Below are 23,017 nucleotides of genomic sequence, written 5' to 3'. Positions count from 1 at the left end.
CAGGAAGAGAAAAACAGACAAGAAAAGAAACAGAGGTTCAGAATTGAAAGGAAAAAGCGAGAGAGGGGAAAGAAACAACCACCAAACCAGAGGAACAACATTTTCAAGACAGTAAGCCACGAAGGGAAGAGTGCAACTGGGAAGGGGTCATCCAAACCAGCTACGCCGGAGAGGCCTGGACCTCTTCAAGACACCAACTGACTTGGAGGAACAAGCTCACAACAGCCACAGAAAGGGACTGACAAACAGCAGCACAGACCTCCAGAGGCATCTCAAAAGCACAAGGCAACCTGCTGGGAAAGCTCCTGCTTCCTCAGCCTCTCCTGTCCCACCCTTACAAAATGGCACCAGCCAAACAAAGTGACACAGGCCAAAGTGACAGAGGCCAAACAAAGATCAAATAATTGGAGTATGGATGTATCTCCCCTCCCCACTTCAAGTGTTGACACTATTCCTAGATGACACCTGAAGCATGAGGATGAAATAACTGAGTTTCTGCTGCAAGGTTATTATTCAACTTGTAATTAAAAACCAGAAATATTTCAACATCAAATAAAGTGACAATATCTAACAAGATGCATACACAGAGTTTGCATTAACACTGCATGGAGGTTACACAATTATCTTGTTACAAACATGGGTTATTTTCCAAGAGCAAGGTAATAAAGTTCTACACCTCTAGTTTAAGGCAATCAGGATATTAAAAATGTATACAAATACAATATTTCTACTGCTGTTCACAGCTTTATTTTCCATGAATTAAAAAAACCCTTCATATTTGTACAGTTTCACACTGACACGCTGGTGAGAGCCTCAGGGGTACCACACTGCAAAAGCACCCAGGGTCCTCAGAGAAGAGACCAAGAGGTGCTCTTCTAACACCTCAGAAGGACAAATGGTAACTGAATTACAAGACAAATCTGGTATGATCACACACAAAAAGACATTTCCATTCCCACTTGGACATTTGAAGAGAAGCGGAATCAGAGCTGCCTGGAGAAACACTGCTCACGTTCAATAAGGAGAAACACAGAGACACACATCTCCTCGGTGGGATGTCAGGCTGTCAGAAGCACATGGGGGGGGGACCCAAGTTGCAGTTCCCAGCCTGCTGAGCAGCCCGAGGTGGGTGCCAATCACAGCTTCACCCCCTCTTCTCCCCACCCCACAAGCGATGCAAGGCGATGCACCCAACCACCGTGAGCTCAAAGGGAGCCTTCCTACTTACTGTCCTCCTGGACAGAAACTGCAACCCCAGCAAGGTTTCTTGGGGGAACAAACCCTAACTCACCTCAGCCTTCTCAAGTGACTGCCAGACACACAGAGAGATGCCCACTCTACAGAGCAATCGTGGCTCCTTTCAGCGACCTGGATTGTGGCTGTTGACCCATTATTCTGGGGGTTGGTTCCATGCCCTGGGAACACCATCTCAAAAACACAATTCAGTGTGTCTTCCTGCTCCCTTTATCTTATTCTAAGGTTTGAAATCCACCTTGTCAGGAACATGCAGCATTATCAGCTTATTAGCCTGGCTGGCTAATGCACATTAAAGGCTGCAGGGCCTCTCAAGCAAGATTTCTGCCCATGCAGCTGCCTGTCCACAGCCTCCCCAGCTGGCTTGCTGGCTTCAAGCATGCAGAGAAGCTGCACAGGGTTACTTTAGGTATTCAACAGGAGCTGGATGGGGTGTTCCCTACAGCTTTTCAACACCTCAGCAAAAGCAGATTCTTACAGACAGCTTTCAGGGCATTTTAACTGTGCCACTTGTAAGGAAGTGGACTTAAAGACCCCCCTCCTAGAAAAACACAACTGGTTTTGTATCAGTAGTGAGGCAGAAAGGGTGAGTAACTTACTGCTGTACTTACATGCAAAGGTGAAAGCACATCCCACTAGATTTGAGTGGATCATTTAGTCCGTGCAGAATCAGGGGCTACTGGGAAAAAAGGCATAAGTGCAGAAACCAAAGCAGTGCAGCAATAACAAGCTAGACATGGCCCAAGGGGTTAAGGGAAAAAAAAAAAAGGTATTAACATCTCCTTTGGCAAAATAACCTAAACAGTATCTTTAGTTTTTGCTATCTTAGGGTTTCTTCCCAGTTTCTCCCAGCTTGCTTTTTGCTGGAGAAAGAAACTCACCCAAAATCACACAAAAGGCAGTTGGCCACAGCTTTGTCAACAAAAAAATAAAAATAAAAATGAGCTAGACTTGGTTTCCCCTGCCAAACATCCCTTGAAGGGTTGTTAAATGAAGCAGGGCAAGTAAATGCTCAAATTCAGTTTTCTACTTGGCACAAAATGCTGGTCATTTGAAAGCAGACATGCAGAGGGACAGCTGAAGCAAGGCACCCTGCCACCAGCACGCAGTGATGTGTACATGATGCGACTGTAAAAAAAAAAAACAACTCCTGCCAAACCCAAAACTTCTTCCTTGATAATTCCAGATTTTAAAGCTAGGTTTGCCAGAAGCCACAAGAGCCATTTTTCCAAACAACTCCCTAGCAAACCTATTTCATCTCACACGTGCATCATGGTTGAGAGACCAGAAGGTGCGATTTAAAGAACACCCCAAAAACCCAACAACAAAAAAAAAGGCTCAGTTACTTTATTTCTAGCTTATTTCCAATCATTTTTGCTTTGTCCAAGACATACTTAGATCTTCTCTTTCCAAAGCCATGTTTAAGCAGTGAGAGTTAAAAAGCAAGACAACCCAAAAGCTAATACGCAAACACATTTCCCAATCAAACACTTCAGAAAAGGTGGCAATTTTACCATTCCCTCCCCCCAGAGAGGCAAGAAATTCCATCCCAGAAATAAGCCAAGAACTGCAGTGCATGAGACTTAGGCGGAGAAAGTTATTTTTAAGAGTGCCTTAAAGAAAGAAACAGGAGGCTACCTAGCTAGGAGCAGTGGAAATGCTGGCTGCACATCAGCAGAAGTCATGGGGTAAGCATGGCTCGCCACTTCTTGGGAAGGGAAGGAAAAGACTCTGTCCAAAAAGCAACAGCACAGAAAATACACATTAAACGGACCCATTTCCACACCCTTCTGGCCCCAGAGCAAGGCCTGGCTTCTGCTAAATCTCCTTTGAACCCTCCTGAAGGCACTGAGAGGGTGCTGAAGGCTGTCTTCCCCTCTGCCCAAGCATTTTAATCCTTAAGGGGTCCTGACTCTTGCTAGGATGATGCACGTTGGAACCCAGGTACTATGTGAAGTGATGTTCCAGAGGTTTATGGTCAGACAGGCAAGCAATGATGAGAAAAGGTCCTTCCCCCAGGCACTTCCCAGCACAGCATTCCACAGCCCCCGGCTACTACACTCAGCTGGAAGGGTGGCTGTAAGAACAGCCAGCACACAACAAATCCAAGCCAGCTCCTACGATCAAGTCAGACAACAAAAACCAGGAGGTAATAATATCATGCAAATGTAATGGCATGCAAGGTCAGTTAAGCTTGTGTTATCTACACCCTCCCCACCCACCCCCCCCCTGCCCCCCAACAGCAGGACTCTCACCGCTCTAACACGAGCTTTTCAAGGAATATGGGTTGGACACAACTCGAGGTTTTAGCCCCCTAGGGACTGGGCTGTGACCATCTACAGCAGTAATCCCCTGAACTTAGTTTCTGTGGACCCAGGGACCCCTCTGAGAGCTGGGCAGGTCCTGAGGACCTCATCCAGTCACTGATGCTCACCTGAGCTGCTGATGTCCAGCCCTGCCTCTCAGTTTAAATTTGGGGCAAAAAATTATTTACTGCTGCTGGCTTTCTCCAGAAAAATAGATGGTGTCATTACCTCACACCTCCACCCACTCCTGAATGTCCAGTTGCATTACAGTCCTGTACCCAACCCTTCTTCCTCCTTGTTCCCACTGTGTTATTAGATGAGTTAATAGTTATTCATGTTAAAAAAAAAAAAAAATTAAAAATAAAAAGAAAGAAAACAGGTGGCAGAGACACATTACTGCAAAAGCAGGTGAATGCAGGAACATCCTTGGCTTGACAGGCTTTATGTGAAGCTTGCACTGCAAGTTAAAAAAAAAAGAACAAAAAACAAAAGAAGTTAGCAATAATAGAACCCAAAATGAAGGAAAAAAACCCAAAAGAAATTCCAAAAACAAAATCAAAGAAAGCTGGGAGAGCTGACACCAGCAACCTGCTCTGATGGGTGTGCATGCAGATGGATTATGGAATGAAAAAGAAATTAAATCTCCAGGGCAGGCTCTACTCTAGCCTGTGAGAAGCAAAAGCAGAAAGAAAACCTGTGAGGGCAGAACTACTGCCCAACCAAGTACACCTGTTAGTTGAGGTCACAGTCTGCACGTGGCTGGTGCCTTTCATCTTCAGTTTCTCAGCCTGTGCATGGCTGGGGGGGACAGCTGCAGGTGACCAGCCTGGGTTACTTGACACAGGTGCTCTCACAGAAGCCTTGACCCAGACTCAAGGTATCTCAGACCTGGGCACCATGAAGTCTCCCAGCAAACTGTAGCTTTCAGACCCCAGTCAGATCCTTCAGACATCAGGAAAACCTGCTTCTGAGGGGGTTCAACACCTGCCTTCCAGCTGGCACTATGGCTGCGTGTTGGAGCTCAGGGACTGGGCATGGCCACAATGGGCAGACCAGTCACACTGGACTAGAAACTATTACACAGAAAGGAAACTGGAAAAAAAATGGTTTTTCCTCTGGTTTTCCTAAGTAGCTTGAAATAAACAGAAACAGAGCCCAAACAGATGGTCCCAGCTCCTGAGGGGGGGGGGGGGGGAGCATTGAGGATGAGCAAGTAACACAATGGCATGTGTTGAGGGATGCATGTGGCCATCTCCCAAAACTGCAGGCAAGCACCAGAAGGCTATTTTGCTGCTCCTGTTTGGTTTTTCCAAGTCCATTGCCAGGAACCATCTCCAGATTGTTCAGGTTTGAAGCCCAGTCCCATCCCAAAACTATGGCAGAGGCTTGGTAAGCATGCTCAGTACTTCAGAAAAGTACTCCAGCATGTGTCTGTCCTACAGTCCCACAAGAGTCTGAGGGACACAGATGTGCTGTCCTGAAACCAGCACACTTCTGTCATCAGAGCTTCAGCAATTTTAGATGAAAAAAAAATGCATAAGCTACAGGAAGCTGAGAATGGGTGATGAAAAAAGAAGGTGTGAAAAGCCAAGTTGTTCCTACAGGAATAGTCTGGAAATCAAGTGGGCCAAGTTCTCCCTCATGGAGTTAGGCCAGCAACAGATTTCACATGGAGCTTTGGCTCTGGCTTGCACAGCACAATGGAAGGTCTCTGTTGACCAAGTTGGAGAAATCTGATAACACCTGCAGAAAGCATTCCCATTAATTACCTTCTGGGGAGGTTACAAGAATCATGCATGGCAAGGATTTCCTCTGACACAAGAACCACCACAGCCCAGCACAGAGCAAGGTTGAAAGCCTTACCTATACAAACTGCAGCTTTTCATAAGAGTGCAAGGAGAAGCTGAAAGCCTTTAGAAAAAACAAGGTGTGCTACAGAGCAGAAGCACCAGCATTTCCCTTTCAAGCCTCTGTTAGTAATTCAGACACTAAGGACCAATGGAAGGAGTTACAAGCACCTGGTGTGGAGCACCACTGAAAGGACACACTAAGACACTCTCCTCGTGACTGAATTTCTGTGAAGGCAGCAGCAAAGCAGAAACTGTGTTTGTCCTGGTCACTAGAAACACCCATGGATCACACCCACAACACTGTGCATGTGCCAGCCAACTTCACAGAAGCAAGCAGTAGCCAACACTGACTCCCCAAGCTCCAAAACTCCCCAGATCGTTATATCCTGCACTGGTCTCATACCCAGGAGGTGAAAAAACTGCAGAGTTCTTAAAAATATTAAGCTACTATGTTAGAGGTAAGGAAGAGAGTCTTCAAAGTTCTTTGTGGGCAACAGGTCTCCCTGTCACCATGAGAGAAGACCAGTGTCCCAGCCTGTCCCATTTCCAGGCCTCATCCAGAGGGGACCCCAGCATGCAATGGACGTTTGCTGCTGACATGAGCTGTTTCTACAGCCCAGCATGACCCTGACCACTCTGTCCTGACTTCCCCACCCAAGCAGAGCATGCAGCACACAAGCACTCTGTGCAGTGCAGCGGGTGCCCAAGCTGTTCTCAGCTAGCACAAAGCAGCAGGGCTCCATAGGAGCTACAGCCATTTACATCAGAGGAGGAACCAGCCCCAGGCCCTCCCCACCTTCCCTGGGGAAGCCAGGGCAGAAGCAACAAGCAACGGGTACTGAACCAGCAGCAGAGACAGGAGACGTGCAGTGACCAGCAGCAAAAACTTCCCAAAGTATAAAAATATACTAGTATATCTGAAATACAACTGAGCCCCACAGGGTTAAGCTGTGAGACAGCCCAGACCTGGCTACGTTCACAGATGAGCAAGGGGATTAGAGTGTCTGTACCACAGCCCTAGGAGCATCTTGGTTCTTCCAACAGAGACAGCTTTAGGAGGCTACTCCAAGAGTAACTGCCAGAGTCTATGGAGGAGCTCACCCCTCTGCTGCTGGCTCTCAGGAGAAGTGTGGAACCGTCCTTTTTGTGTGGAGGTTAAAGAAGCATTTCCCAGGGAGACCTGCTGCATCACCACGTCTACAGCCTTCCCACTGCAAGTACCAACTAGTGCTCTTACCCCAGCTGACCCTGAAAGGACTTGCATGGACTATTCCCTTACTGGATAAAGAAAAAGTGGGTGGAAATTACAAGAGGAGGCCTCAAAGCAGCCTCTGCCACAGTGACCAGTCTTGCTGCACTAGACAAGCACCATGCACAGCCTGCTTCACCTCAGCCAGGTCTGCCTGCCCTCACTGACCATATCACCTCTAGGAAGACCACGTGCTCTGGCTTTTAAAGCACGGTGAAGCAGTCAGGATCATGTAAGAAAGCAGGGGTCTCCTGCACTAATAGTAAGCCACCCCCAAGCCCAGGCTGCCAGGAGGAGGTCAGTCTAGAGCTCCAGGTTCTCAGCAGAGCTCTGCTTGGGACTCAGCTCTCAACCCCAGCCAATGGCAACGTTCCTCCAGTTTCAACCACAGCAGAGTTAGGCCCAAGTGGAGTGCATCTTAAAGTCCTGCCTCCAAATACTGACCATGGAACAGACTCTGTCCACAGATAACACTTGGTGCCTGCTACTGTGCTGCAATCTCAGACTAATGGAGGGTAAAAGATTGCTCTTCTAGCATACCAATATAAAATAGAGAGTAGTGCCATTATCTTACTAAAAGGTATGGCTTTCTTAGCTTATTACATCAACTCAATACAAATGCCCTTTGCCTACAATTATGGTACCATAGTAGTTTGTTTTTTAATAAAAAATAAAGCAAAACCAAAAGTTACTGCCTTTAAAGCAGGCTTCCAGGTGTTCACTTTTGGCTCCAGCCATTTCCCATGTAAAAATAACATGGTGGTTTTGGTTTCTAATCTACTTCTATTTACAACTATAACCTAAGGAAGGGGAACTGGACACTACTTGTGGGTGGAAAAAAAGGGCAGGTAGACACCCCTTTAATAATGTTGGCTCAGGTAGATACATCTGAGTCCAGAACATCCCAGAGCTGTTCCAGAAGATCCTGGGACAGATCACAGGCCAAGCCTCCACAATTCCATTGCTCTCCCATACCAGTCAGAATTTGACATAGAACTGGAAGGTACTCTTCTAGAGAAAAATTAAGATCATGTCCCTGGCCCACCCTTTAGAAAAAAAAATATTTTATTTGATCAGGCTGATAAAAGCCCAGTTTTCCAGTCTGGTAGTGGGGAAAAGCAAATACAGACATGCAGCAAGAAAGAAAAAACAACCTCCCAAAGTGTAACAAACCCCACAAAGGATGTGGGTGACAGCTGCTTACTTTTTCTTGTCCTTGTCTTTCTTGGTTTGTTGAGAACCTGCCTGCTGAGCCTGTGACTGTAATAGCTGAGCTGCTGCCTTCTTCTTTTGAAAGTTGTTCAGCTCTTCCTCAAGTTCCTTCTTTTTGTCTTCCACTTTTTTCTTCTCTTCTTGGTGAGTCCTCTTTAGATGGTCAAACTTTTCATGAAGCTGCCAGGACAGAGACAATGAGAACTGGATGGGAAGAGAACGTTTTCTCCCCCCCCACCACCAATGCCTGAAGCAGTTCCACTGGCTCTGAGGCCTCCAGTGATAACAAGTCCCTGTCCTGCCCCAAGCATGCCTCACTTTGTGAGAAAAGCCCTGCAGCTAGCACGCTGTAGGAATAGGACAGGTCTCTGAACACTTCTAAACTCCCCCACGCTCCATCCCTCGTGGCTTTGTACCAGCTGGGCTCTCTCATGCTCATGCCAAGCAAGAAAAAGTGGCCGTGGCCATCCAGGGGGATGTGTTTCTCTGGGGCCCTTCTCTGTGCCTCTCTAGGAGTACATGCTCCTCCACAAGGCCCAGGAAACAGCTCCCTCATCTAGCAAGATGTCTATATTTTGTCTGTCCCACAGTAATCGGTGCCAACCCACACCTAACAAGCAGATCATGGCCCTCTACAACTATGCTGAGTAGGACTTAAGGCCCTCTGTCTACTCACTGAAAGCTTCCAGATAGGTGTGACTGCTAAAGGACAGCACTGGCTGAACCACAGCTCAAGATCCAGTGCAAATCAACATGACTTGGAGTAGCAAACATCTTCTCTCCTTTGGATGGGACTGAAGAGGTGAGAGAGCAGAGAGGATGTCCCCAGCACAGCAAGGCTGCATTTCTGTGGGGTATGCAGCAGCAGCTACTGTCACACTGCAGAACTCCCACTTGCTCCATGGTATATATTCTCTTCCAGCTGTCCAAAACCAGGGAATCCTCCTGGGGGAAGGACTTGTGTAGCAGAGTCGTGCCACAAGTCCACGGCAGGACCGGGAACTGAGCTCTTATCTTGCTGCTTGAGAGTCTTTATGCACAAGGACCTTTGTAGCCTTGATGTTGGAATCTGGATGCTCTGCTGGGAAAGCCTCAGCCTAAACCCTCACACACAATCCTCTGCATTACCAAATACTCACATCTTTCTCTGCTTCCTTCAGCTCTGCCTCTTTCTCCTTCACCCGCATGACGAACATCTGCCTCATTTCATCCTCCTTCTTCTGGAGTTCACCCAGGAATTCGTTCCTCTTTGCCTCGTAAGTCTCTTGGAGACTGTTAAAAAACACCATAAAAACAAACAGTCAGAGCTGTGTTTCAAGCACAGTCATGAATTTCCAGCCTTTGGTGATCTTACTGCATTGTGTTGTCACAAAACATCATCTGTAGCGTGACTAGAGGCACCATCACCTCCACCAAAACCAGTCCTAGCTTGCTAGGTGGCAGCAGTGGGAGACAAATGGGCAAGCCAGCACACTGCTCAGTGTGAATCACTTACCAGGCAGAATGACTGTCCTCAAGAACACACAGCCACTAGGTAAGCATCTACATCAATCTCTGATGCTCACATGGCTTGTGATCTGTTGACGGAGTCACATCTTCTTGCTTCTCCCACTGTCTGGAGTCTCTTCATTTGAAGAGCAAGACTTGTGGGCCAGAGACAGGTGCACAAGCTGGCTTTAGGTAGCACGTGAAGCAAGACACTAACACAGAGTAAAACTCATTTTCATTACTCATTGCTAGTGGATTCAGGGCTCTGTTTAGGTAAAACCACCTTGGAAGACCTCTCTTTCTCCTGCAGCTGTTAAGGGAGGCTAAGCCTTCACTAACAAGCTGCAGCATTCCTCCTCCAAACAACCACATTACTGGATTCCTTCATTCCTTTCTTCCCCCTCTATTTCTTGGCATTCCTTTCTTCCCCCAGTGCTGAGACACTGCAGCAAAGATCTGGGACACAAAATATGTTGTCCATGCACCTCAGAGATTTTCAGAGCCTCATAGGACCTCCAAATGCCAAATTCCTCTTCACTTCATTCCTTAAATGGATTTGGATATTTCAGCCATAATGATAGTGTGGGAATGTCAAGTATGTCCCCTAAGATCCTTTTTCTAAGATGCATTTTTAAAATGAGAACTCCACTGATATCACAAAGATGAGTTGCATCCATGTGCCTAAGGAACACATGAACCACTGGGCCAGTGGAACAACTTCATCCCATTAAAGCCAAGCTTTATGCCTTTCCTGGGACCTGGTGGGGGTTTGGGCAGATTTTTTTTATTACCTGGTTTTGTTGGGAGTTCTTTTCTGGGGTGCAGGGTGTTGAGCTGGTGAAGAAAACGACAGATAGACCCTACACTTGGTTTTAACACTGCTAAGTGATGGGCATTTCAGTTGCCTCCTAAAATATGGGCTGCCCAGAGCAGCTCTTGCACATCACTGGCCACACCCTGGAGGAATCTCACAATTCCAGCAGACCACACCAGCTTCCCAAATACTGAAGCAAAAATGCTAAGTGTAAAAATGACTATAATCTTTTCATGGGAGAACAGGGCAAGAGGTATCTTTGAATTCTTAACTAAATCAGGAACCAGATCACAGACAGCAGATAGAGATCAGAAGACTCATATCAAAACCTTCCTAGAATACAGTCTTGGATTTAATCCTCTGACTGTGGACAATTAAAATTCAGAAACCCTTCTGGAAAGGTCTGGCCAGAACCTAGGAAATCCCTCCTTCAGGCAGCTGAGCCCTCACTGCTCAGGGAGCAAAACCTGGATGTGCAATTAGGGACACACTGCACTAGGAAGCAGCAGAGCCCTGCGGACCGAAACTCTGCTCACTGCTCATTGTGGCCTGTGCAGCAAGCAATTTATGGCAAAGTTCCATTCCAAAAACACAATGCCAGGTGATGGGCAAGCAGTAAAAGGCTGGTAGGAGTGAGGGTGGCAGGGGCTCGCTGGAAAATTGTCTCAGGTTCAATGCTAATCCCAGCTTCAAGCTTAAAGAAAAATAAGAAGCTTACCACCAAATGAAAGGCAGCCAGCTTAATTCTCTGCCACAGAAAAAAAGTTCTCAGAGAAACTGGCCCAGCAACTCCAGGCTGCCTGTGAAAAAACCACTTACAGCCCTAAGGAATAACAGTCCAAACCAACTGGGATCCCTGCAGCTTCTCACAGACCGAGATGACAAGGGAATTTGCTTTTTAAGTATACAAACACATGAACCTAGATTACAAGAGTAACTTGATTCCCCAGCACCACCCACACACTGAAGGATACCCGTGCAAATCATTTTTCTTGCAAAAATAATGGTGAGAAAATGAATCAGAGCAGGGGAGCAATCAGCCCACAAGAGATGCAGGACAGCAGAAGGGTCTCCATGCAACAGAGGACCCCATTTCACAGAGCAGATGCCTACGGGGGCACTGCTGCTCCCTCCTCCCCTCCTGCAGCTTGGACAAGCAGTGGGGGGCTCTGCCAGCAAGGTGGGTCTCATGCCCATGGCCTCCCATTCCACGCCTTGTTCAAGCACCTACAAAGCACCAATTCAGGAACTGTCAGTTGTAAATCCAGCCTGTAAGTCCAGCCTCCTGCTAAAGGTGGATCACCCAGAGCACATCCCACAGGGCTGCATCCAGGTGGGCCTTTAATATCTCCAGAGAAGGGGACTCCAGACCCTCCCTGGGCAGCCTGTCCCTGGGCTCTGTCACCCTCACTGTAAAGAAGTTTTTCCTCATCTTTCAGTGGCACTTGCCATGTTCCAGGGTCTTTTTGCCCTGCTCAGCCCCAGGTCTACAAAATGGTCCTTGCTCCTGGCTGAAGAGAGGTGGTCCCTGTGGCTCCCAGGGCCCAGACCAGGAGGAAAATCATGCTTCTGATCCCTGGTCTCAGAGGAAGAACAGAAAGAGCCAAACGTCCTGTTTGCCTCGTTTCAGATATACATCAGCCTTGGCCAAACAGCTTGGGATCATGGGGTTTGTTTGTTTATTGGAAGGAGGAGGCACCCAGAGAGAGGCATGTACCAGATGGAGAAATTATGTACATTTTCATTTCCTTTCTGCTTATAGCTTGGTCAAAAGAGGCCTCATGTACAGGAAGCAATGGAAATTCCTCAGATTCCTCAAAGGGTAGGGCTGAGCCCATCTTAAGCCATTACTCTCCAGAAAGGAAATCCAATAAAGCTTCACACTTGAGCAGAAGTAACAGAATCAACTGATTCCAGCAGAGTTTCTGAGCTGCAAAAGAAATGCAGCTGCATAAACTCAGCAAGTAACAAAACCCTGAACTGATGCAAACTCCATGTTGTGGCACAGACCTTGCTGGGCTCACCATGGAATGCTATGTTCCAGAAACATGAACACAAGCCCCCCCCCCACCTTCTGCTTTGGAGCCCACCTGGCTTTTTCCTGGGGAGGATCAGAAGTGATCCATGCCCACGGTGATCTGCACAAGCCAGCTGCATGGCTGCCATCTCAGGGAGTGGCACACCAGTTCTGGACATGCACGTGTGTTATGGGGGGAAAACCCACAATGACACACATTTAACTCTGCCTGCCTTCCCCCAGGGCACACAGGAGCTTGGGATGTTGCTAAAAGAGTGGGTGCACCTACTGGGGGAAAGTTGGTGAGGAATGGGAAACAGGAAATGAAAGGAAAAAAACAAACACTCCCTCACAAATTCCCACACAGCTGTTGTCTCTGGCTAACAACTTGAGCTTCAGACAGCACAGACTCCGGGGTTGGTAGTAAGCCAAACCTCAAGCATCAAACCGTGGCACCCTCTTCACAGCACACCTTGGACCAGCTGTGAAAAAAATTCCAGGAGGATCAACAAGAACATTTATCCCAGGATTATCCCTTTAGTAACCAGTTACACCTCAACACGAGTCATCTTTATCCCAGCATGGGTACAGCTGCACTTTTCAAGGCCAGCAATTTCACATGGCACTGACTTGCAGTCAAGCAAAGCTGGCTGCAAAACACAGTTGAGTCTCCAGGGGAGGAAAGGGGGCAACTAACGTGCCACCCAACCATCTCAAACTCTGTCCTTCTCCAAGGGCAAAAAGTGTCAGGAGAGATTTCTGAAGTGTTTAACAAACCTGCTATTCAACAGACTCGCTCAGGCCTCCCCAAAGCTCACAGTACTGCCAGGAGAAAGATGAACCTAAGCTTCACTTAAGACTGGACAGTTCACAGGTTTTAGGAAAGCAAGAGAAAGGGTGAAGGAAACAACACAAAGGCCTCAACTCCCAAACCCCAAAATGAGATTCTCCCACCTTGAAAACACAGCAATGGTGTGCATTTTCAAAATGCTAAGGCAAACTGAACTGGCTTTCTCAGTCACCTGAACTTTTCCTGGGCTCCTACTGTACAAATCCCGTTCCTCCCCAGCCACACTTTGGATCTCAGCTGCTCTAGGTGACCATGGCTGTTCCCTCCCTGGTTCTTGCAGACATCAACAACCCCGCACCTCCCATCTCCCTGGCTGTACAAGGCCTGAGTTTCTCTTCCCTACCTGAAAGGCTTGCTGTCTGGATCCGTGTCCTTGAACCCCATCTCCTCAAGCTTGCAGCGCCTGTACAGCTCGTAGTGTCGGGTGTGTGTCTGCTCCCTCAAGTCTTCCATGTTCACTCGGATCAGCATCTCCCGCAGCTTCACAAAGTCACAGTGATTTTCATTTTCAACTGCAAAAGAGACATCATCCACAGAGAGAACTTTAAACCCAGAAGCCAGGTTCCGCCTCCCCCTCCCTGGACCCAGTTTTAGCAAGCCTGGGAATTCTTCAGGCTCACAGGCAGCACTACAGGTCAGCCTACACCAAGATGTGTTGCTGAACTGCGGGTAAAACCGTGACACACCAGCACACGGGCACCAGTTCAAGGCCCTTTGCTGGATTTGCAAGATCTGTGTTGCCCATCCGTCACAGAGCTCCTGTCTCTACACATTTCTGCACCAGCAAGGTGAAGATTCATTTGCACACAGACAATTTCCCTTCCCATTCATACCCACTCTACACCCAAGTCAATGACAGGTCAACAAAGCCTCAGTTTCGTAGCAGTGGTGAAAGGAAAGATTATGAACAGACCCCACCTGAGCTATGGTGCCCCTTCTATGCCAGTTAACCTTCTGAAGGATCCCTAAACCCCTGCTCCTGGCACTGAAGGGAGGCAGCACACAAACAGAACCTCACACAGCTTTGCAGAACTTCTCTGCAGAGCAGGATCTGGGGTGCCCTGCTCAGCCCCTGGGTGAGCAAGCTGCCAGCCTAGGGCCAGAGGGCTGCACACCTCAGTGCAGACAAACCCTTTGGGTATGCTTAAAGTCCAGGAGTGGAAGTCCTCTCTTTGGGATGCAAGGGGCAAAGCAGCAAGGCATCTCTGCTGCCAACAGACAGCTCTGCAGCACCCCTCTGGGGTCCCAGCAAAGCACCCCAGCTGCTCCCCTCTGGACCACTCCAAAGGGGCAGGTCAGGGCCACAGCTTCAAAGCCTCTCTGGCACCCAACTCCAATCTCTATCTGGTCCCAGTTTCCTGGGAACAGCAAGTACCCAGCAGGATGCATGTGAGGTCCAAGCCTTCACAAACATAAGCTGTGGCTTCAGCTGTGTATCCAGCTGGAGAATGGCCCAGCAAGCTGCAGGGGAACATCTGCAGAGCAACTGTGCAAAACTCACCAAGCTTTTCTCCGTAACACACCCTGCTTGGGTTGACACCACAACCTTCCCACCAAACCCTCCATGTCTAGATTGCGAAGCCCTGATTTTAAGAAGTCTTAGAGCTTTCTCAAGATAGATTTTGATAGGGACTAAACAGCTACCAATGCACCTTTCTTTAGAACAGGACAGGATGACAAAGTGTTTTTTGTGCTTTTGGTAACATACCCTGCACAACACCCCAGGGGTACTGCCTGGCTTTTGCCATCTTATTGCCAATCTTCACTTCTTCAGTGCTGCCAACCACAGCAAAAGGAAGGTGGACCTACAAAAGGAAAGGGACAACAAGGTTAGGGATTTCCTTTGTTGCATTGCCAGGGATTGTTTCTGAAGAAAACTGTTTACTGTGGCAGCTGTGCTAGACCGAAGTGGCTTGAATGCCTTTCCAATTCAGCTGGTGTTTTAGGAAGAGCAACAGCATGATCTGGATGAGAAATCTCATCAGACTGAAAGCCCAACATGCTGAAGTCCTAAAAATTTAAGATAGGCACATATTTTTCCTGCAATTACAAAGCGTTACAATCTGAAGCACAGAACTCTGAAGAACTGGAATTAAATTTCAACACTGAGGAAAAATAACTGTCAAACAAAAAGAAGGAAAACCCAAGTAGATCCGCCCAAGGAAGGCAGACTGAAAAATAAGGGGGTTCTGCTGCTAGAAAATTCTAAGTGCTAATGCTTCCTCTTAAACACAGCAAAGCTACCAGCAAGGGGAAGAACCGAGTTGACCGAGCCCTGGGCCAACACGGGTGTGGTGGTGACAATCTGGGACCTGAAGGGCTGGGCACCAGCTCTGGGACAGAGTGCTGGGTCAGCCAAGCCATGGTCACAGGCTGGGTGGGAGGGGATGTTGGCAAATGGCAGAGATGTGATTAGCAAAGGAGTTTCCCAGCAGCTGGGCTGCACCAGGGTAAGGAAAACCCCACACTGCACACACTGCATCCTGGCAGAGCCACGTCCCTTCTCCATTCCAGCTTCTCCCTTGCTGAGAGTACAACGCAGACAGGGACAAGAGGCAGGCAATACAGAGGCCTGGAGAGGGTCTGGTATCCATCTGGTCATGGCAATTCCTACTCAAGGACCTTGTCATGCACATCACTAGCCCTGAGCTCAGGTTTTTCCCCTTGTCATCCAAGTCAGGCCCACGGGAAAGAGCTGTTTCCCTCTGTAAGCCCCACTAAAACATTTGGTCTACCCCAGCCCTGTCTGCACTCCAATGCCATCCCTGCAGCAATGGGGAGGGAGTGAAAGCCAGAGCCCTTGCTGTTGATGGCCACTGCCATGGTGGGAGCTGGAACATCATTGACGACACCCCCGCTCTCACCGGAAAGCAAAACAAAGGCACCAGTTACTCATCTCCCTCTAAGCAAGAACTGGTCATTTGGGACAGGAAATCCAAACCCCAGCCCTTTGCCCTGACCACATCAGGGCCCTGCCTCCCATCCTCTTCCTTTTCTGAGACAGGAATACTGCAACAGGGGAAGGATATGCAAAAATGCTCGGAGGAGAATTGTTTCCCATACAATGAATTGTACCAGGCCAAGAGGCCCACATGACAGGTACCTCCAGCTCCAAAAGCCTCTGGCCAGCCTGGTATCTGTCCCTAGACTAACGTTTTACAGCCAAAAGAAACATGGCACAACGTGCCCCACCATCACAGATGGGTCCACACAAACCAAGGCGAGCAAAAACCCCCCAGAAAAAACATACACTCATCGTGGCATTTATCTCCGCCACTGTCTCCTCATCCGTTGGGAACTGGTAGATCTGGACGCCGTTGCTGACCAGCTCGCTCATGATTTTACTCTTGAACTTGTGCAACTCGTTTTTTGCAATGGTGTCAGCCTTGGCAATGATGGGGATGATGTTCACCTGCAAGAGAAAGACAGCACCTCCAGATCCAGGACTGCACACACTGTGTCACCGGGAGAGGAAGGAGATCAACCTGCATCCTGCAGACACAGCTCCACAAGTGCCACCAGCCACTGCCCCCAGAGCAGGAGACCTTCCCTTGGGCACCACCACCTCAGACAGGATTTTCAGGCAGTGGTGATGGCCTTAAAAAGAAGTCAAATGCAATTTGGCAACACGCTCCTTCCTGTCCTGCCCTGTTCCCCTCTCCTCATCCAAACTCACTGGACAGGAAATGCTGTCATAGATTATCATAAGAGGTTCCAAAGAAATAAAAAAGGAAATTACCATCTTCTCTTCTGCTTTGCAGCAGGTTGGATTATTGCAAGAGACACACAGGAATTAGAGATCAGTTACTGACTCTCTTCCCTAGAGAGGCTGTTTGCAACACTGGCAGGATGGCCAACAGCAACATCATCTAGGAGCCGAGGGGAGGGAGCACAGTCTCCTCAGGGCAGCTGAATGGATCAACACCCAGTGGGCATCACACAAGCATCTGCTTTGTTGGGAGGGCAAGAATCCATTAGGACAAGGAAACCTGCCCTCTTTCCCTTTCTTCTCCCTCCAAATGGGCAATTCTTGGATCTTGCAGGATTTGCTCTCCCTTGAAACAGCAGACAGAAGTGAGGAAGATGTTGATACTGACCTATACGAAGGGATTTTAACTACAGTGCTTCAGAATCCTCTTATATTAAATCCCCCTTTTGCCAAGAGATAAAACAGGAATGCCATTTTTTGGGTAAAACTCCATAACCCTAATTTAAGTCGAATAGGGTAGGGATCCTTCTCCATCACTGCATAAAACCCAATCGATGGGCCACTCTAGGAAACAAAGAGCCATTGTCATCATTACTGTTCTGCAGAATCAGGATCCCATGTGCCAAAAGGTGCAAGGTGGACTGATTTAAATTGCTTAATCATGATGTAAAGCAGCACAGAGAAAGCTCAGTTTAAATACTCAGGTTTTAAATTTGTACCTCAGTTGTTTTCCCTACAAGAAGAGAGATAGAATCTTCTGGCAAGTATCTAGGAGCCTGGTTTCAACCAAGCTTGGTTCCCAGTCTTGCTAGCCATGAGAATAACGGAACAAGCACACATCAAGTAATATATTTAATCAAATTCTTCTTGTTTATCAGATTATGGTTAGAACAACACTGCATTTGCCATGGAAGATCAAATCACTGTTTGTGCCTACCTGGATGTAGTCAGAGAATGCAGACACAGCGTTTTGATTTGTTTTTCATTGATTAGTAAGATGACCTAAAGTGTTTTAGATGTACTTCTCATCTCATCCACGCTTAACCAAATCAGGTTTTCTACAAGAAGGTAATTAATCTGTAGGATGAAGTGAAATAGAGATGGCAACCACGTCTTCGAGTGCTAGAGCTGGCAGAGTTCACCTTCAACCTCCTTTTTATTTATGTATTTAAGAGGGGAAACAGTTTTCTCTTCTTTTTTTAACAGCCAACTGATCTTTCAGTTGTGAGCAAACCTATCATTGTACTTGGCTTAATTAACACATTGGAAAGCTAAAAAAAAATAACTGTGGTCTCCTAATGCATCCTTACAACTAGTTTCCTCCTCTCAGAATGCTAACTTTATAGCACAGCTGTGGAGCAAGTGGTCAAGTTCCCTTACCTGAGATGAGACTGGAAGAGGGTTGGAGCCCAAACTCTTAATAAATCTCTGCAGTTAACGAAGCAGTGAATAATGACCTACTCTAGCAGCCAGCTAAAGTTCTCACATGGCACACCTCTGCAATTCCCTGCTGCTAAACCCAGTATTTTTCTGAGCAGGTTAAACTAAGCCTGTGGCAAGATCATAAAAAGCACCAGCAGGGCCACAAGAGGGTCCTAAGAGGAGCAGCAAGTACCTTGCTGTCGAGCTTCTTCATGGTCACCAAGTCCAGGGACTTCAGCGAGTGTCCGGTTGGGGCAATGAAATACAGGCAGGCATGAATTCTGGTGTCATGGTAGTTGAACAGGGACCGTTTGATCTTCAGCTCTTCTTGCAAGTAGGCTTCAAACTGGGCATCGATGTATTCCACGATGGGCTTGTAGCTAGAGAGAGAAAACCAGGGAACTCACTGCTGAGACAACACAGCTCACAGACAGGAAGCTTCACGGGGTGCTCTGTACGTTATGGAACAAGTGCTGCTCTTAGGGCTCCCCCCACCCAAGCAAGTGTGGGTTTCCCCTTGCTGCACGGGGAGAGTATTATGGACTTATTAGCAAGAGAAAGCGACAGAGACCCTGGTCTTTAGATGCACGGAAATCACGCTGCTCTGAAGAAGCATCTTGCCAATTGAAGTCTGAGCTGTACTCTGCCAATGCCACTGGGAAACATCTGATGGAAGAAAATTTAAGCATGAAGTCATCACCTACCCTAACTCGTCCAAAAGCTTGTTTGTGATCTTAAGAAGGCAGGGGGATTTCAGCCTATAAGCAAAGCTCAAGAGACAACAGCACCATTTGTCTACTTTCGGGGGACTATTCTGTTGAAGGAAAAAGGTGCAGTTTAACCTGCCCTGATCTGACTGATTGTGCTTCTGGGTAAGGGAACTTGCCAGTTTGTTCCTCCCTCAGACAGAGGCATGTTGCAAGGCAAGCAGGAAGGCCTTACATTGAGAGATCAGGTTAGAGAAAGCAGCATAAAAAACAAAAACAGAGCAAAAGACTGGCAGGACTCAGACCTGAAGCACAGAAAATCCCACCCACTTCAGCCATATGTCAGGCCACAGCAGAACAAAATCTGTCTCTAAGCCCTGCTGCCCTGTGACTGGCCCCCTCTCCAAGTGGAAAGTTGGAGGGGCTTCAACACCAATACCACTGGCTCTTCTTGTCTGCCCAGAGCAGCCAATGCAAAGCGACCTGGCAGTCATAAGCTGCAGTGTCCCTGCTGTGAGCACCTGCTCCTTTTCTGAGCAGCTTTTGTTCTTGCCCCAGAGCACAAGGCAGCATCTGCCATGCAGGGCTCTCCTGCCAGCCTCCCTCACCCTTTGGGCTCTGCAGCATTAGTTAGGTAGGAGCAGCAGCCACAAAGCAGGAGCAACAGTTGCATTCTGTTGTCAGCTCCAGCACCAAGGAGGCCTTACAGGAATAAAGCATTGTTCAATCTCCTCAAAAATCTACAGAGTTTTCCTTACAGAACAGGAAGCAGAACCTGCTCCATCTCCATGCTAACAGGGATCTTGGTGGAAACTGTGATGTCAGGCTTGTGTTTTCAGAGAGCTTATGCTATCTACCTAATGCCCTAACAGCTTTTGGTCAGTGCCCACACTGCCAGCCAGCCTGCCCTCACTTGGCAAGGTGCAGAAGATCACAAACAACCCTCCAAAGGGAGCTGGGATTACTGCAACAAGGCAAAGTATGGCTCTAAGGTCCAGAAAAGGCATTAGCTGGTGTATTAGCCCAGATTACAGAATGGTAAGTTTTAACACTACAGCAGAAGTCCACCTGGATGGACACAAGGGATGGCACAGGCTGCCCAGAGTATTTACTTCCTGCATGGAACAGGAAAATCAGCAGCTGGGTACAATGTGAAGCAAGCCCCACTTCAACGTGAACACTGCAAGATGGTTGGGACAGAGCTATGACCCGAGTCCCAGCTTCCTGAAAGGTGCAACATAATTGTGATTTGAACCCCTGCATTCAAATATTGATGTGTTTCTGCTCCTAAGCTGCCAGGAGACAAGGAGGGCAGAAACAGTTCTAGCTTCGCATCCTTCCAGTTGATCTGTTTGCTCATCACTTCAGTTTCTGGTCACTTCTACCTGTCTCATGGGGCAGGTGATGCTACCTGCCACACCTGGGCTCAGGAACCAGCCCCAGGAACAGCGAGGAGCCTGCTCCCCACACAGGGTCAGGCCCTTCAGACCTTAAGAGCACCTCAGCACCAAGGTTCCTTCTTCCGACAGAAGGAAATTTACCTGTCATCTTTGTTAATTTGATCACCAAAGCCAACAGTGTCGACGATGGTCAGCTTCAGGCGGACGTTGCTCTCCTGCAGCTCGTAACTCCTGGCTTTCAACCTCACGCCAGGCTCGTTGTGCGTCGCGGGGTCACTTTCAAACTTGGTGTTGAAGAGGGTGTCCATCAAGGTTGACTTGCCAATGCCAGTTTCTCCTGAGCAGAGAAAGGCAACGTTGGTATGGTCTCACTGCCTTTTCCTCATCTCACCCTCAGGCACATTGCCCAGGCTTGGGAGTTATTCCATTTAGGCAGCTGTGGAGCCAGGCTACATCCACAGGGCTAAGCAAATAATCCCTGCAGGAACAGATGCCTTTTTTAGATGGTCCCCACCCTTTACCAGTCCCCCAGGACTCAACCAGGGACTTCGCAGAGGTTGGGAGGTGACAACAGCTCTGCTGCTGGGCTCCGACTGATTTCCTCCCCAGGCATCTCTGCAGCACACCTTGCAGACATACCCGGTCCCAGCACCACATGCTGGGAATACAAATCCAAAATGAGCCCCTGCCATGCAAAAGCTGCTGCCCCAACAGACATCAAGATCAACCACATGCTTTCAAGAGCTAGAAGTCATCACCTGCAGGTGGAGAGCTCGGCTGCTGGGCTAGGAATGGCAAGAGAAACTTCTGGGCTGGGTTTTTAATGCAAGGGTACCACAACTGCAGGCAAGGACACCACAAGAGGCATCACCAGAGACACCAAGGACCACTCATCTTGGGAATTTTTCATAATTTTGGGAAGGAAAGTGGCTTATTTCATACACAGAGTGGCACGTAGTCTTTTCCGGTAACATTACTGGTAACGTTTCCAATGGGAAACGGAGGAATTGGGAGAGGATGTGCTGAGGCTTATGAGACTCCCTGAAAGGAAGCTACTGAACTGTAAGGGAGAAAAACAAAACAAAACAAAAACAAAACAAACAAACAAACAACAACAAAAAAAACACAACCGTGACAGTTTTAACACTAGTTACTTAGACATTTGCTGAGTGATCTGCCCTCCTCAGAGGAGGAAAAGGACTCTTTCCATGGTGAACCAGCAAATACCTGCTGCTGCTGGAACCCTCTTACTGGACTCACTACACTGTCAGTGCAGGAGAAACAAATAATCATTCCTTTCCCACCAAAGCATTTGCTTCCTGGGGTCTTCAGCTGTTGCCTGTGGTTTCTACAATGGTACAACCTGGCTGGTGATGCTGGCTTGATGGCATGAAGAGCCCCAGTGCTCCCCACACTGCAAGCAACATCTGTATTCAGGACAGCAAGAAGCTGTTCTTACTTGACAAGCACTTAATTCTCTTTTTAATAGTGTAGGCTAAGTCCTGGTCCTGATAGGACATTCTATACAGAAGCCAGTTGTAAATTCTCTCAACTACCTGCTCTGTGACACTTGACAGTTCATTTTGCTGGCTGTGACTTCAATCATATTCCGTGCTAGGCTCAAGAAGGTAAGGGATTACTTACAGCCCAGTGAAAAATCTAGCAGAGATATGCTTGCCACAGCATTCCTACCCTGGGAGGTTGAGGGACATAAAGCAAGCTTTTAAAAAAAGAAAGAACAAATGAAAGAGGAGGCAGACAAACTATAGATGACATCATAGCTCAAAATCTAGGCCCACTTACGTGAGTGCTGGCAGCTTGACTGTGCACAAGTACAACTGCTCTCTTATCTCCTTTGACATGCAAAGCTACTGAGAGGAGTCTAGTTTGTTTGCCAGATTTCTTTTCAGATGGCTCACCCTGCACTGCAGACAGAAATTCTCAACCTGCTGTAGAAAATCAGTCAGAGAATTGTGGGCTTTTTTCCAGCTAATTGATGTAACTAATTAGAAGGGACAGTATCCCCTTTTTACAGGCTTAGAAGAAGAGTGAATGGAAAGATGTTTGTAGACTGCTCTGCCAAACTCAGAGTAAAACCCACCATTTTTGTCAGTTTACAGAACAACCCTCTGGAGGCATCTTGAAGAGGTCCACTAAGAAACCCACAATGTATCTATGGCCAAGAGAAGGAGCCTACTCCCCCTATTTCACCCTCTCAACAATTTGGGAAAAGTAACACAAGCTATGAAACCAACTTGCAGCCCCCAGATTCAATACAGCAGCAAGCAGGTGACAGGCTTTGTTCTCAAGCACATCATTTGGGGACTAAAAATGGCATAATTTCCAACTGGAGAAACTAACAATAGAACAAGACAGGCAAAGCTTGGGAGGGAAGAAATGCAATTTATGGAGAAACAGCCTCTATGCCCAACCCAGAGAAAGGAAGATTTAAGGTAACATTCTTTTAAAAATACATGTAGTTCCCAAGGTAGCTCATTTTCCTCCTGGCAAAAGCAGAACCACAAGACTATCAAAAGGGTAGATTTTTAACACTGAGAAAATTCCATGTTTTGACTAAGGGAACAGGGTAGAGAAAAAGAAAAGAGGGACAACTAAATTTCACCCTGGAGCAGCTCCAAAAATAAACTGTCACTTCCCTTACCACTACAGTCCCCTCTGGATCCCATCTTGCCCTTTGCAGGAGGAAGAAGGTGCTAATTAGTGGGCACAGGAGCAGCC

General features: G+C 47.6%; 1 protein-coding gene across 7 annotated transcripts in view; it reads right to left on the bottom strand.

Moving 5' to 3' along the window:
* Positions 1-23,017, bottom strand: part of SEPTIN11 (septin 11) — a 77,983-nt gene that overhangs the window by 15,976 nt on the left and 38,990 nt on the right. For 4 of the 7 annotated variants that reach the window (XM_051619470.1, XM_051619473.1, XM_051619472.1 and 1 more), the window contains 7 exons: positions 20,420-20,615; positions 18,365-18,551; positions 16,291-16,452; positions 14,749-14,845; positions 13,384-13,552; positions 9,011-9,143; positions 7,864-8,051 (listed from right to left, as the gene is read on the bottom strand). In XM_051619470.1, coding sequence (XP_051475430.1) covers positions 7,864-8,051; positions 9,011-9,143; positions 13,384-13,552; positions 14,749-14,845; positions 16,291-16,452; positions 18,365-18,551; positions 20,420-20,615 — 1,132 coding nt within the window. Of the gene's footprint in view, positions 1-492; positions 4,018-7,863; positions 8,052-9,010; positions 9,144-13,383; positions 13,553-14,748; positions 14,846-16,290; positions 16,453-18,364; positions 18,552-20,419; positions 20,616-23,017 lie in introns of those variants that run through there. The other 3 variants (XM_051619471.1, XM_051619474.1, XM_051619475.1) reach the window with 3 other exon arrangements.

This window comes from Apus apus, chromosome 4 (genome assembly GCF_020740795.1).
Source record: "Apus apus isolate bApuApu2 chromosome 4, bApuApu2.pri.cur, whole genome shotgun sequence".
NCBI lineage: Eukaryota > Metazoa > Chordata > Aves > Apodiformes > Apodidae > Apus > Apus apus.
The sequence above is the reverse complement of the archived record's forward strand: the minus strand, read 5'-3'. Positions and strand labels throughout refer to the sequence as shown.